At 38.0% G+C, this 13,328-nt stretch overlaps 1 protein-coding gene across 5 annotated transcripts; it reads left to right on the top strand.

Moving 5' to 3' along the window:
* Positions 1–2,641: 2,641 nt before the first annotated feature.
* LOC145603047 (importin beta-like SAD2) lies at positions 2,642–13,082 on the top strand. Of its 5 annotated transcripts, none has more exons than XR_014104672.1 (6): positions 2,642–2,837; positions 3,295–3,365; positions 10,322–10,439; positions 10,822–10,966; positions 11,316–11,496; positions 12,833–13,082. XR_014104672.1 is itself a non-coding variant. In XM_081659176.1 (6 exons), the coding sequence occupies exons 4-6, from the start codon at positions 10,897–10,899 to the stop codon at positions 12,851–12,853; spliced, it is 249 nt and encodes an 82-aa protein (XP_081515302.1). In that variant the 5' UTR covers positions 2,644–2,837; positions 3,320–3,365; positions 10,322–10,439; positions 10,822–10,896; the 3' UTR covers positions 12,854–13,082. The 5 variants fall into 5 exon arrangements, 2 of the variants coding, with proteins under 2 accessions (XP_081515302.1, XP_081515301.1); XM_081659176.1 differs by having other exon boundaries at positions 2,644–2,837; positions 3,320–3,365; positions 10,822–10,946; positions 12,836–13,082; XR_014104671.1 differs by having other exon boundaries at positions 2,647–2,837; positions 3,320–3,365; positions 10,822–10,950.
* Positions 13,083–13,328: the final 246 nt, after the last annotated feature.

Raw genomic sequence — 13,328 nt, 5'->3', positions numbered from 1 at the left:
TCCTTTCTTACAAAAATTGTTTGGAGAGAAAGAATTCAATTATTATAAAATCATGTCTTATACTCTTATTATGTCATTAATTATAAAGGTCTAGATACATACAATAATGACCAATACTTTGGAACATAACGAGTTTTAAAATATTTTTCTTGGGTAAAAAATTCATAGTTTATACTTAGCTTGTCTTGTTCTTAAACACAAAAACAAAATTTGATGCTGTGATGACGATCAAAAGCTAAGAAACTAGGTCATATGTGTATGAAGAAGGCAAAAGCATGACCTGAATTATTCTTCTAGGCGATTAAATACAACATTACAACTATGTAATGAAATTATAATTCATTAATTTATAGGATAAAGTTTGGAAGTTGTAAAAGTCAAAGGAATCCGAGTTGGAAATTTCCACTTTACAGGTCATGCTGATGTGGCTATCTTTGTCATTAAATTATGCTAAGCATCTCATCTTTCCATTTTAATTAATTAATTATGAGCATGTAATAAGAATATAAGATGATAACATTTACAATGACAAAATTCTCTCAACTTCTTCATTTTCATATATATTATACTACTTGGAGGCTTGGAGCTCACGTAACTAGTCATTCACCAATTAGATTAAATCAAATTATATTATTAGCCAATAGCCATAGCAGTCATCTCTTATATAGTCATATAATATATATACGCACTAGAAGTTGTTATCCTATTTGTAGTCATTATTGTTAAAATAGTAAGAGTATAAACTACTGGCTATAGTACACTCGTGTCATAATTTAAATTGTCAAATTTCTTAGTTAAGGTGTCTATTACACACGTATTGCAAGATTATTAAGTCATAGCAAATTTGGGTATAATATAAATCTTATTTTACGATTAAACTACATCCAACCATGCCACAATTATGTAACATATACGAAGTACTTATTAATTGTACAAATATATTAATAAGAGAATTATGATTGTAAAACTAAAAAGGTGAGTAAGTGTAAGAAAAAATGTAAATAAAATAAGAGATACTCGTAATATATAAAAATATAGTATATAATAAGGTATAATTCGAAAGAAGGTTGATATAAAGAACGAATGAAGAAAATTAAGTTTATATACAATAATACAAGTAAACTAATAGTGCTACAACATTATAAACATAATAATATGGATCAAAATGACAAATACTAAGATCATTGTAAAATGTAAATTAACGGATCTATAGTGGGCTTTTCATGACACATTAGAGCTTTAATGGGCCCTGTAAACTGATTATGGGCTCTCATTTGTGAATATTATTCAATATTCAATATTGGCTTTTATATTGCGAGACCACATACCATGTCCAAACAAAAAACCTTTTTTGATTTATCAGTGTAGCTACTGAATCCTCCTAGGCTCCAACGCTTTCCTTTGGGCTTTGGACAGGGACACAGGCTCTTTAAAGTTGATACAAAGCCACAAAGGTCAAATGTTTTATACAGAATTTTTGATCAAGTTTTTATTTGGTTAAACATCTTTGACTTTGAGGGAGAGACTAATTTACTTCTAGTATCTTCCTTCAAGTATAAAAGAATAATTTTCGTGTATAGGTTGAGGTTATAAAATTATTTAAAAAATTAAATAAGAACATCTTATGATAACCTGATTAAGTCACAAGCTTACAATGCCTCATAGGCTCATAAAGTGGTCTTACAATATAAAAAATTATGGATTACCTTCCACAAAAAAAAAAAAAAAAAAAAAAAAAAAAAAAAAAAAAAGTACGTAATAACATTCTTGTCAAAAAATTTATCCTTACATATAAAACTATGTACGTACACAAGTACATTGACTAGTCCATTATGTCTAGTTAAGTTTTGCACCTACGTACAACTGTTCCACCATAATCATAGGTGGTGCATAATATAGTTTGGCATTTTGATATTGTCCACTTTAGGGCCTTAGGCCTAGCATGCAGGGATTTATTTTTGAACACCTTTTTAAAAGTTCTCATATTATTTAGAGTGTGCTTCTACTTATAAGGAGCTTCTCACTTTCTTAATCTTTCTGTGTGGGACTCGAGAGGAACACCCCAACAACTTGAACATAATAAAAAGGAAAAAAGTTAAGATAAAAGAATAAATGGGATATGAGTTATCCTTATGATTAGCATACAAAAAGCGATGTAATCAAATAATGGTTATCACATCACCATCTCGTCAAAGTTGGATTTTCATCATTTCTACTTTTGAATATAACGATAATTAAGACATAACATAATAACTGCACAATTTGAATGAATATATAGTAAATGTGGCTAATCTTATCGTAAAAGCCAATGCGTGGGATGTGGAAAACCATAATGCCAAATTGGAGATACTATCAAAAAACTCACGTCGGAAATTCCATTTACTTGCATCACCAACTGTTTCTGTTAGATAAGGTTAAAATTAACTTTAAAGATATGGTAATACCATTCCAAATTGTGCTTTAATTTCTTTATCTTCTATTTTTAAATGCTTAGTACATATGCTTTGCTATAATTTTTGTTTATCTTCTAACAATTACTCTTGTTTTATCTATAACCCTTATAAACATGCAAAAGAATTTACTGTAGCTGGTGAATAGTACTTTGTGATGCTATTACAGCCTTGCCCCCAACATTAATGAATTGCCCATTCTGCCCCTTTTTCCTACTGTTTGTTGCCTGCTGTTTGCTTGGCCTTCACTCTCTCACCGACTTCCTCACCTTATTCCCCCTCTGTATTTTCATCTCAGAAGGAAAAAGGGGAAACAAGGAGAATAAGGAGAGAGAAACTTCACCAACTCGATTTTCTCAGACGATTTTTCGATCGCACATTCATCAGGTTCGTTCTCGTTTCTCTTTCTCGATTTTGTTTCAAAATTTTGGCCTTTACTTGTTCGATTGCCGTGGATTTTTTCATTTATGTTCCTGTTGTTTACGATATATTTTCAAATTTTTGGGGTTGAATCTTTGTGGGTGTATTTGTGCGAAATCTTTCGTTTTTAATGGGGTTTATTTGATTGATTTGTTTTCGATTTTTTGGGTTTGTTTGCTCGATGTTTTTCGGATTTTTAAGGGTTTATTTGTTCTAGTTATTTTCGTTTTTTGGGTTGAATTTTAGTGCCTTCTTTGATTGTGTGGTGGTTTTATTTAGGTTGAATTTCAGTGATTTATCGTTTTTTTGGGTTGATTTTTTTTTATATTGTTAGTAGCATTACCCCTTCCTCTTTCTTGTTCTAATTGGTTCTAACCTTTTATATGCATGTTGACTGTGTTGTGTTTTTTTTCTCATCCTCCAGTTTCTCTGTTTTCTTTCTAAAATAGGCGGAAGGAGTAAGACGGAGCAAGGTTTGGTGGATTCGAGTTTGAGGTGAAGAAACTCAGATATTATTGCATGGTCGATTTGTTATTTATTTAATTTCTATAATGTAATGATTTGTTTATGATCTTTGCTGTGATTTGTGTGTTGTTGTTGATGTTTGTTTGTGTTTTGTGGAATTGATGGAATTTTAATTTGATTGATTGAGAAACAAGCTCACTTGATGATAGGATTTTTTTTTTTTTTTTTTTTTGTCAAATCTGAGGTGTTTTTAGTAAATTGGTAAATAAATTGGTGAGAGTTTTGAGTGGTAAATAAATTGGTTTGAGTTTTGAATGGTAAATAAATAAATTGGTACGCTCAGTGTTTTGTTGTTCAAGAAATTTCGTGTGATTTCTCTGATTGAGTCTGTTGTGGGTTTATGGACGGATGTGAAGACTGGAGGAGAGATTGGGTCAAGCTAATCGACCACAAATCTATTAGTTGTAAAAGGAACTTGATAATTTGAGACAACGGAATTTGACTATGATTGCTTATAACAGTAAGGTGAAGAATCTAAGGGAATCTTTGAAGAGTTTGAAACAATTTCCTCTAATTTCAACAAAAGGTTGCAGAATTTGAAAATAAGAAGGCGTAGCAGTTTTTGTTAGGGTTGAATAATGGTTATCACATGGGCATATAAATGTAAATCACTCCACTCTCTCTCATTCTTATTGGTTTGTCATTTCTCTATGATGCATATTTTCATAAACATAAATTTCCTTATAAAATTTCAAAAGAATCTGAATGAGATAATACATCAGTTGTGCCTGCAACTACAGATAATCCTATATTGGAATTGACCTCCAATAATAAATATTCCTACTACCCAACAACATTATTTTGTGCATATAGAAAAAAAAAAAAAAAAAAAACTCACAAATGTCGATTCTCCTCAAATTATCACAGCTGATGATGTTGTTCATCCTTCTGATAAGTATATCCCTTCCCATACTTTTCAGTCAAATGTCCTGAATTTTGATAAACAATTTTGTAAGACAGCCAACAACAACGTTGAATTTCCAGAAAAATTCAAAGATTTTGTTTGTAAATTACTAGCAAAGAAGTGTCGCAATGCTGTTATTCAGAATAAATTCCAATAAGTTTTCATTGGAGATGTGAATAAAATCAAGGGTCTCATTACTAATGAAGAGGCAGAGGGACGTCCAGTGGGAAGAGGCTATGAAAAACAATTCAGTAATAATCAATTTGTGGAATTTGTTTTTGTATTGTTCAATTTCGGATTTCTATTATTTGGTTGCTCTTGTAGGTTTTGGCTGTAACACACTACTTTACTATTGCTGTAATAAAATTAGAATTAAGCAATAAAGATGCAATTTTTGAGAGAAGAAGGCTGTTGATTATTGATTGAAAGTTGAAAGCTTGGAAAACAGGGTGGCTTGAGGCCACTACTCTCAGGTGAGTACCTTTAGGGTACAAATCTCCTTAGCCTAGAAATTACAAAATGACTGCCTACTAACACACTCCCCCTTCCCCTTTCTTATATTTACATAACAAGCCAAAACAGAAAAGACAAAAAGCAAGAATGTAGCTGCTACAATTCCTACTGCTGCTCTCTGATTGGTGCTCTGATTTTAGAAGCTTCCTTGTTGAGCTGGTGCTTGAGGTTGGGCCTTTTTCCCTCTACGTTCGTAGGTGATCCATTCCTTATGCTTGCGTGCTCCAGCAGTTGTTACATCTCCCCCTCCTTCAAGAGTCACCTTGTCCTCAAGGTGAAAGGTTGGGAATCTTTCCTGAATGGTAGATGCTTCCTCCCAAGTAGCTTCAATTAAGGGCAGCCCATGCCACTTAATTAAAACCTCTCGCGTTTCTGGATTATTCTTAGCTGCCCTGATCCCCAGTACGCTCTCTGGTTCCACCTTAAGTTCCAGCTCTTCTGTCAGCTGCTGTGGTATTGTAGGACTTGCCAAATTATCTCCTATTGCGCGTTTGAGCTGTGAAACATGGAATACGGGGTGGATTCTGCAGGTAGGTGGTAGCTCCAGCTTATATGCTACCTTACCAATGCGCTGAACCACCTTGAAAGGACCATAGAAACGAGGAGCTAACTTTTCATTGGGTCGTTTGGCAAGAGATTTCTGCCTATATGGCTGTAGCTTCAAGAATACCAAATCACCCACTTGAAATTCTTCTTCCCTCCTTCGCTTATCCGCATTAATCTTCATCCTGTTCTGAGCCCGGATTAGGTTCATGTGCAAATCATCCAGCACCCAATTCCTCTCTTGAAGCCATTCCTCTAGCCTATCTACCGGGGTTTGCCCTCTGCCTACTCTGATCAGTTTTGGTGGCTCTCTCCCATAAACCACCTGAAAAGGTGTGAACCCTGTCGAAGCATGGTATGATGTGTTGTAAGCGTACTCCGCCCAATGCAACCACTTACCCCAAGATTTGGGCTTGCCATTCACGAAACAACGCAAGTATGTCTCTAGAGTTTTGTTGACGATTTCAGTTTGTCCATCGGTTTGCGGGTGATATGAAGTGCTTCGCCTAAGGTCTGTCCCCTGCAATATAAATAACTCCCTCCAAAACACACTCATAAAAATGCGATCCCTATCCGAGATAATTGAAGTTGGCACTCCATGAAGCCTTACAATTTCTTTAGCGAACATTTCAGCTACTGTCAGTGCACTATATGGGTGTTTCAGGCCGATAAAATGCACATATTTGGACAATCTGTCCACTACAACCAACACGGAGTCAATACCCTTTGAGAGGGGTAACCCCTCAACAAAGTCCAACGAGATGTCCTCCCATATGGCTTGCGGAATAGGCAAGGGTTGGAGTAGCCCAGATGGTTGCAATTGTGAGTGTTTAGCTTGTTGACAAACTCCACATTGCCTCACATAGGCATTAATTTCCTTCCGCATTCCCGACCAATACCATTCCGCCGCAACTCTCAAGTATGTCTTGGTTTCGCCTTGATGCCCTCCAACCGGACTATCATGATATTCGGCTAAAAGTTTGGCAATCAAAGGTGATCCTTTAGGAATTACCACCCTCCCCTTGAAGAATAACCTCCCTGCCTCAAGTGTGAACCCCTCATGAGCCCTTGCATCAATTTCCAAGGCTGCTGTAATTTTGCTCAAATCCGGGTCAGATTTGATCTCCTGTTCCAGCCCATCCCAGTTGATTCCAGCCGTGGAAGTCATGGTTGTTAATTCTCCTTCGGTTCCTCCCTTCCTAGATAAGGCATCCGCCACTCGATTGCTAGCCCCGGGTTTGAATTGGATCTCAAAATCGAACCCCAATAATTTTCGAGCCCATTTTTGATACTCTCCACTTATTTCTCTTTGCTCCATAATGTGCTTCAAGCTCTGCTGATCAGTCCTCACTATGAAGTGGCGCCCAAGAAGATAGTGTCGCCATTTCACTACGGCTAAACAAATAGCCATTAATTCCTTTTCGTAGATGGCTTTAGCTTGTGATTTCGGCCCCAACAATTTGCTGTAAAATGCCACGGGTCTTGCCTCTTGCATTAGTACCGCGCCTAGCCCATACCCTGAAGTATCAGCTTCAATTATGAACTTCCTGCTGAAATTAGGCAGAATCAGAACAGGGGCTGAAATCATGGCAGATTTCAGCCTTTCAAAGGCTGCTGTAGCTCCATCCGACCACCCAAAATTGTCCTTCCTTAATTGCTCGGTTAAGGGCCTTGCAATTTGAGCATACCCCTTAATGAATTTCCGATAATACCCGGTTAATCCAAGAAAACCCCGCAATTCCTTCAGATTTTTCGGAATTGGCCAATCCACCATGGCTCGTATTTTTTCAAAATCGACAGCCACTCCGTCTTTGGACACTACATGTCCCAAGTAGGCGACCTTGGCTTTACCAAATTCACACTTCTTGAAGTTTGCTACCAAGCTATGCTCCTTTAGCTTGGACAAAACCACCCTCATGTGCTCCAAGTGACTCTCCTTATCCGGACTATAGATTAGGATATCATCAAAAAACACTAACACAAATTTCCGCAAATAAGGTCTAAACACATCGTTCATGAGAGCTTGGAAGGTGGCCGGGGCATTAGTTAGTCCGAAAGGCATCACGAGAAACTCGTAATGGCCCTCGTGGGTTCGGAAGGCTGTTTTGTGTGTATCCTCTTCCTTAACCAAAATTTGATGATACCCCGATTTGAGGTCTAACTTTGAGAACACCGCCGCCCCATGTAACTCATCAAGAAGCTCTTCGATGATTGGAATGGGGTATTTGTCGGGAATTGTCTCACGATTCAAGGCTCGGTAATCTACACAAAATCTCCAAGAACCATCTTTTTTTTTAACCAAAAGAACAGGGCTTGAAAAGGGGCTCACGGAGGGTTTAATTATCCCTGCCTCGAGCATTTCCTTGATTAGGCGTTCAATCTCATCCTTCTGAAATTGAGGGTACCTATATGGTCTAACGCTCACGGGGTCACTCCCTTCCTTCAATATGATAGCGTGCTCGTGGCCACGCTTCGGAGGTAGCCCACTTGGAGGAACAAATACTCCTTTAAACCGCTCTAACACTTCAGATAACCACCTCGGCACCTCGGCCTCTCTAGTTACTGCCTTCTGCTCAGCCTTCTCCACATGGTTTACTTCTACCCAAAACCCTCCCCGTTCATGACACAAGTTCCTGATCATCGCCTTGAGGGTGACTCGAGTTCGAGTCAAGGCAGGGTTCCCTTCCAAAGTCACCTTTTCCTCACCCACCATAAAACTCATGAGGTGAGTTTTCCAATTATACACAACTGGTCCAAGTTTCTCCAACCATTCAATTCCCAAAATCAAGTCAGCATTACCCAATTTCAATGGCAAAAAATTTTCCACTATCACAAATCCACCATTAATGACTACCCTTACTCCCCTGCATCTTCCCTTACCCACAATAATATCCCCATTACCCAAAGAGACCCCAAATTCTTGCATACCTGTCACGGGCACTCCCACCTCCGCCACCAGTCCGTCGGAGATAAAGTTATGGGTTGCTCCCGGGTCCACGAGGATCACCACCGACCTGGGTCCCACCTTCCCTTCAAGTTTCATCGTCTTCGGGTTAGAAATTCCCACCACCGAGCATAAAGTGACCTTGGGTGATAACTCTTCTTCGCTAGTGTCGTCGTCGGTGGCCTTTGAAGGCCCTTCATCGCCGTCGTCAGTGCTCCCCAGAAGAAGCACGCTCATTTCCCGATTCTTGCACCGATGCCCGGCACTCCATCGCTCGTCACAGCGAAAACAAAGGCCTCTTGCCTTCCGATCTAGGTGTTCGGCGTCGGTTAGCCGCCGTGGTTCGCCACTCCTGACTGAGGTGGTGCTAATTGGTCTCACAAAATTCACGGAGGCTTGCGATTCAGAAGGAGCTCGTGGCCAACTTTTGATTGAAGAAGCTTGCTGGGCTGGAGTCCCATATGTTCTAACGAGCCCAGATCCACTAGGCCCAGATGAGTTTTTAAGCCCAGACCCACTACTGCTAGCTACTGATTTACCGGATCCAAAATATCCGGGTCCTTTTCTTAACCCACCAACCCGATTCCTTTCCTCGACCCGACCCGCTATTTCCATAGCCTGCTCCAGATTAAAAGGGTTCATCAACCTCACATCGGCTTTTATGTCTTCGCTCAGTCCGTTAATGAAGTGCCCCATCATTATCGTCTCCGGTATATCCTCCAACGGAGCAGACAACTCGATAAACTTCTTCCGATACTCAGCCACCGTGGTGTCCTGAGTTGCTGCTAGCCATTGCTCGTGTAGACTTCCGGCATGAGTTGGCCGGAACTGACGCAAGATGCGATTTTTCATGCTCTCCCAGCTTGGTATGGGTCGCCTCCTATTCTCCCATTGGAACCATCTCAGAGCATCGCCTTCCATGGCGGAGACGGCGGCTTGAAGCGTCTGTTCCTCCGTGAGTTGGTAGTGCTGGTAGTACTTCTCCGCCTTGAGTATCCAACCATCGGGGTCTAATCCTTCGAAGAGCTGCATGTCTAGCTTCCTCGGCTTCCAGAGATAGTCGCCACCACCATTTTGTTCATTCCGATTGCGGTTTATGAAATTTGCTCCCTCCGTTTGCTCGCGGTTTCTATGATTTACCAAATTCCGAAGTTCTTCGAAAAATTGAGTTTGGGTGGTGGTGTTTACCGTCATTTGAGCTTCCTGCTGCTGCCGGAACAACTCAATCCGATGGTCGAGCCGTTGAACCGCTTCCTCCATCGATTTCTTGAGTGACTCTTCCTGAGTTTTCATCGCCGTCTCCAATGTTCCTAGCTGGGTTTGCACTCCAGCTAACTGTTCTTCCAGGTTGTCGCACCTTTGAGTTGTAGAAATAACCATTTTTTTTTTTTTTTTTTTTTTTTTTTTGAAAAACAGAGCAATACGCGGTGGTTTCCGGTGGTGGTGGTCGCAGGACCGCCGCTCTGATACCACTTGTAACACACTACTTTACTATTGCTGTAATAAAATTAGAATTAAGCAATAAAGATGCAATTTTTGAGAGAAGAAGGCTGTTGATTATTGATTGAAAGTTGAAAGCTTGGAAAACAGGGTGGCTTGAGGCCACTACTCTCAGGTGAGTACCTTTAGGGTACAAATCTCCTTAGCCTAGAAATTACAAAATGACTGCCTACTAACACACTCCCCCTTCCCCTTTCTTATATTTACATAACAAGCCAAAACAGAAAAGACAAAAAGCAAGAATGTAGCTGCTACAATTCCTACTGCTGCTCTCTGATTGGTGCTCTGATTTTAGAAGCTTCCTTGCTGAGCTGGTGCTTGAGGTTGGGCCTTTTTCCCTCTACGTTCGTAGGTGATCCATTCCTTATGCTTGCGTGCTCCAGCAGTTGTTACATTGGCTTGGTTCATCCTTTGTGATGGGAGGCTATTTGTTTAAATCAATTGCCAAAGAATAATATCGGCTTATTTGACTGATTTTTCTGTTTGTTTTCCCGAATAATTTTGTCTGGTTTGTTGTTTCAGGGCTGCTGTAGCAAATGCGGAGGTTTGTTACTGTGGATTATACATGACAAAAAATATGTTTAAAAGAATTCTTAATGGTTAAGGCCTCAGCAAACCAGCATTAGTTAAGAATTGGGTGGTAAGTGATCCCATCCGTCTAATCACATCCATCTCTAATTTTGTTCTAATATTCAACTACTTGATGTAATTAATTGGTGTAGTAGCTTTTTTTGTCAAAGCACTTGCTTCCAAATTGGAATTTCCAAGGGGAGCAAGGTTGGATAGCAAAACAAGGTTAAAAAAATCTTTTGACAAAGAATATTGATATGTTTGAGAGTGGGTCACACATCTTAGATGTTAGGTGTGAAAACTGAAATTCGAGGCAGGGCAAGTATAAGTATATGTATAATGATGGTCAATATCTGAGGCAGGATTGTGCAATTATACTTTGCTGACTAATTTGGCTGGAAAATTGCGGCCTGTTTGTATTGGTCTAACCATAATTTTTTCCATTGTGGCAGCATCTCAAAGTCCAGTATGTATCAATTGTTGCAACCACGACTTGACGTTCTCCTTTTTGAAATAATTTTCCCCTGATGTGTTTTAACAGCAGCGATCAAAGACTTTGGGATGAAGACCCTCATGAGTATGTAAGAAAAGGCTATGGTGGAGTATTATGGGCTTTTCTACAGCTCTAAATTGTTTACCTTCCATTTCTTTTCAAAAAAAAGTTATGTTTGTTTTTGTTATATGGACTACTGAAAATAAATGGTTATATATCTTTTTATATTGAGTAGATATTATAGAAGATCTATATAGTCCAATAGCAATGGACTTTGTCAGTGAGTTGGTCAGAAAGCGTGGCAAAGAAAACTTGCAAAAGTTCATTCAATATGTTGCTGAGATTTTAAAGAGTTATATATTTCTTCTGTTTATGTTATATTTGTTTCATTATATATGATTTATGCTGGTGTTATGAGCTTTACAATTGCTATAATGATCACTCCACTTTCAGGGATGATGACTTCCCAGTGGAACAAAAGCCATATCGGCAGAAAGATGGTGCCCTTCTTGCTATTGGTGCCCTTTGTGATAAGCTGAAACAAACTGCACCATACAAATCTGAGTTGGAGCGAATGTTAGTGCAATATGTTTTTTCCGAGTTCAATAGCCCTGCTGGTCACCTAAGAGCTAAGGTTTGTAGATTTTTTGCATCTTTTTTCCTGGTTAGTTGTAGCCAATGTTTTGGGAAGATAGCCATCTGTGTAGGTTGTAGCTAATATTTAGGGGAGATGACCATCCTTGTAATTTCTTACATCTGAACCATGTGACCTCATGCGACCTGGTAATTTTCTTAAATTATTTATTGTGGCTAATATGGACAAGCTGTAAGTTTAGTAAACTAAGTTTGGAGAGTGGACTATAATTGGAAGAAAATAGAGCATGTTGCTTTTCGAACAATTCACATGTGTGATTAGGAAGTGTGGTTTTTTGGGCTTGAATTTTTATTGATTTGTGCATTTTTATTTATTGATTATTTTTCTCATCTTTTATTTGTAGTTGATCTGATTCCATTTTGGTGCTTAAATTGAGTGCATTTTTGGTGATTTTAAATGTCAAATTGCTTTTTAAAGTGCATTTCGGTGATTTTTGAGTTAGATTGGGTATGAGTCCTGTCTAACCCCATGTTTGATGGTAAATACTTGAGTATAATTTAGATTTCTTACTAACATATTTGTTTTCCACTTAACGTATACAAGCATAGCCTGATTTGAGGTAGAAAGTGGTGTGTAATGCTGTTGAATTTCGAACTTCCAGAAATTTTACATTTTTTGTCTTCCAGCCCCAAAATGGAGGAACTATTGTATGTCCTTATGTATCTTTGTATCTTGTTTTTGCTAAAGTTAAAACAGAATATACTCTATAGAAATTATAATCGCATTTACTCTCCTTGTTGCTTGACTAATTATGCTAATACTATGAAAGATTTTGACTGTTCAACCTTTTTCAAGTGATACTACTATTTATGAACATAGAATCTTTGATTGCCAAACTAAACTAATTAAAGATCATGTTTGCAAAGTACTTTCATGATTTAGCTAATACTGCGTATGTGATATTTTGTTGCTGAAATTTGGCCAACAATTGATTTCCTGCCACATTAAGGTGTGAGGCAAGTACTTTTACGATTTAGCTAATATTGACAATGGTGTGTGTGTGAGAGAGAGAGAGAGCCTTAGTATCCCAAACTGATATTATTAGACTTCAGTTGTTTGTACAAGATAATCCCATAGCTGAGGTGAGAGGCAAGTATTAATTGAAATTTTAAATTAAATATATTGAGGTTAATTGCAAGAAATTTTAGTAATTACATCAACTTACCCTACTCGAAATTAGGTTAATTGCAACAATTCATGCTTAAAAATGCAGATTTCTTCATCAATGGTGAATAATTCAGGCTTTGTTGGCGTATCGTGTTTTTATTCTAATTTCTTCGTATCATGTGCACTTTTTTTTCTTTGCGTTTATTAGCAGTTTGTTGGGAGCCATTAGGCAAAGAAGAGTGCAAAAGGCAATAGCACAGCGCGGCGGAGATGGTTCGACATAAATACTTTATTGTGTTAGTTTATCAGAATTTTCAAGCCGTAAATGTAATATTGGTTTTATTAATGTAGTATATATAGTCTTATGTTAGAGAAATGACTCATTGTTTTACAACTTTGTTTGTTCGACTAGATTTTTCATATTTTGGCTTAATGTTGGATATAGTGGCGTTCTTTTATTTGCTGTTAGTAGTATTCCAAGTTTGTTTATGCTCTTTTGGCTTATATAAACATTCAATGTAGATAAAATCTTATGATAGTCTAGGAAATGAGTGAATTTGTTAAAGGCTCATCCTACTTTGAATTACTTGCCACATAATACATGAGAGAGAGAGAGAGAGAGAGAGGGTTGAGTGGGTAAGTATTTAATCTATCATATTTAACTAGGTTAGAACCCGTGCGATACACGATTTATATAAAATCTA

Source organism: Chenopodium album, chromosome 21 (genome assembly GCF_948465745.1).
Source record: "Chenopodium album chromosome 21, dcCheAlbu1.1, whole genome shotgun sequence".
NCBI lineage: Eukaryota > Viridiplantae > Streptophyta > Magnoliopsida > Caryophyllales > Amaranthaceae > Chenopodium > Chenopodium album.
Note: the sequence above shows the minus strand (reverse complement) of the source record. Positions and strands in the feature narration are given on the sequence as shown.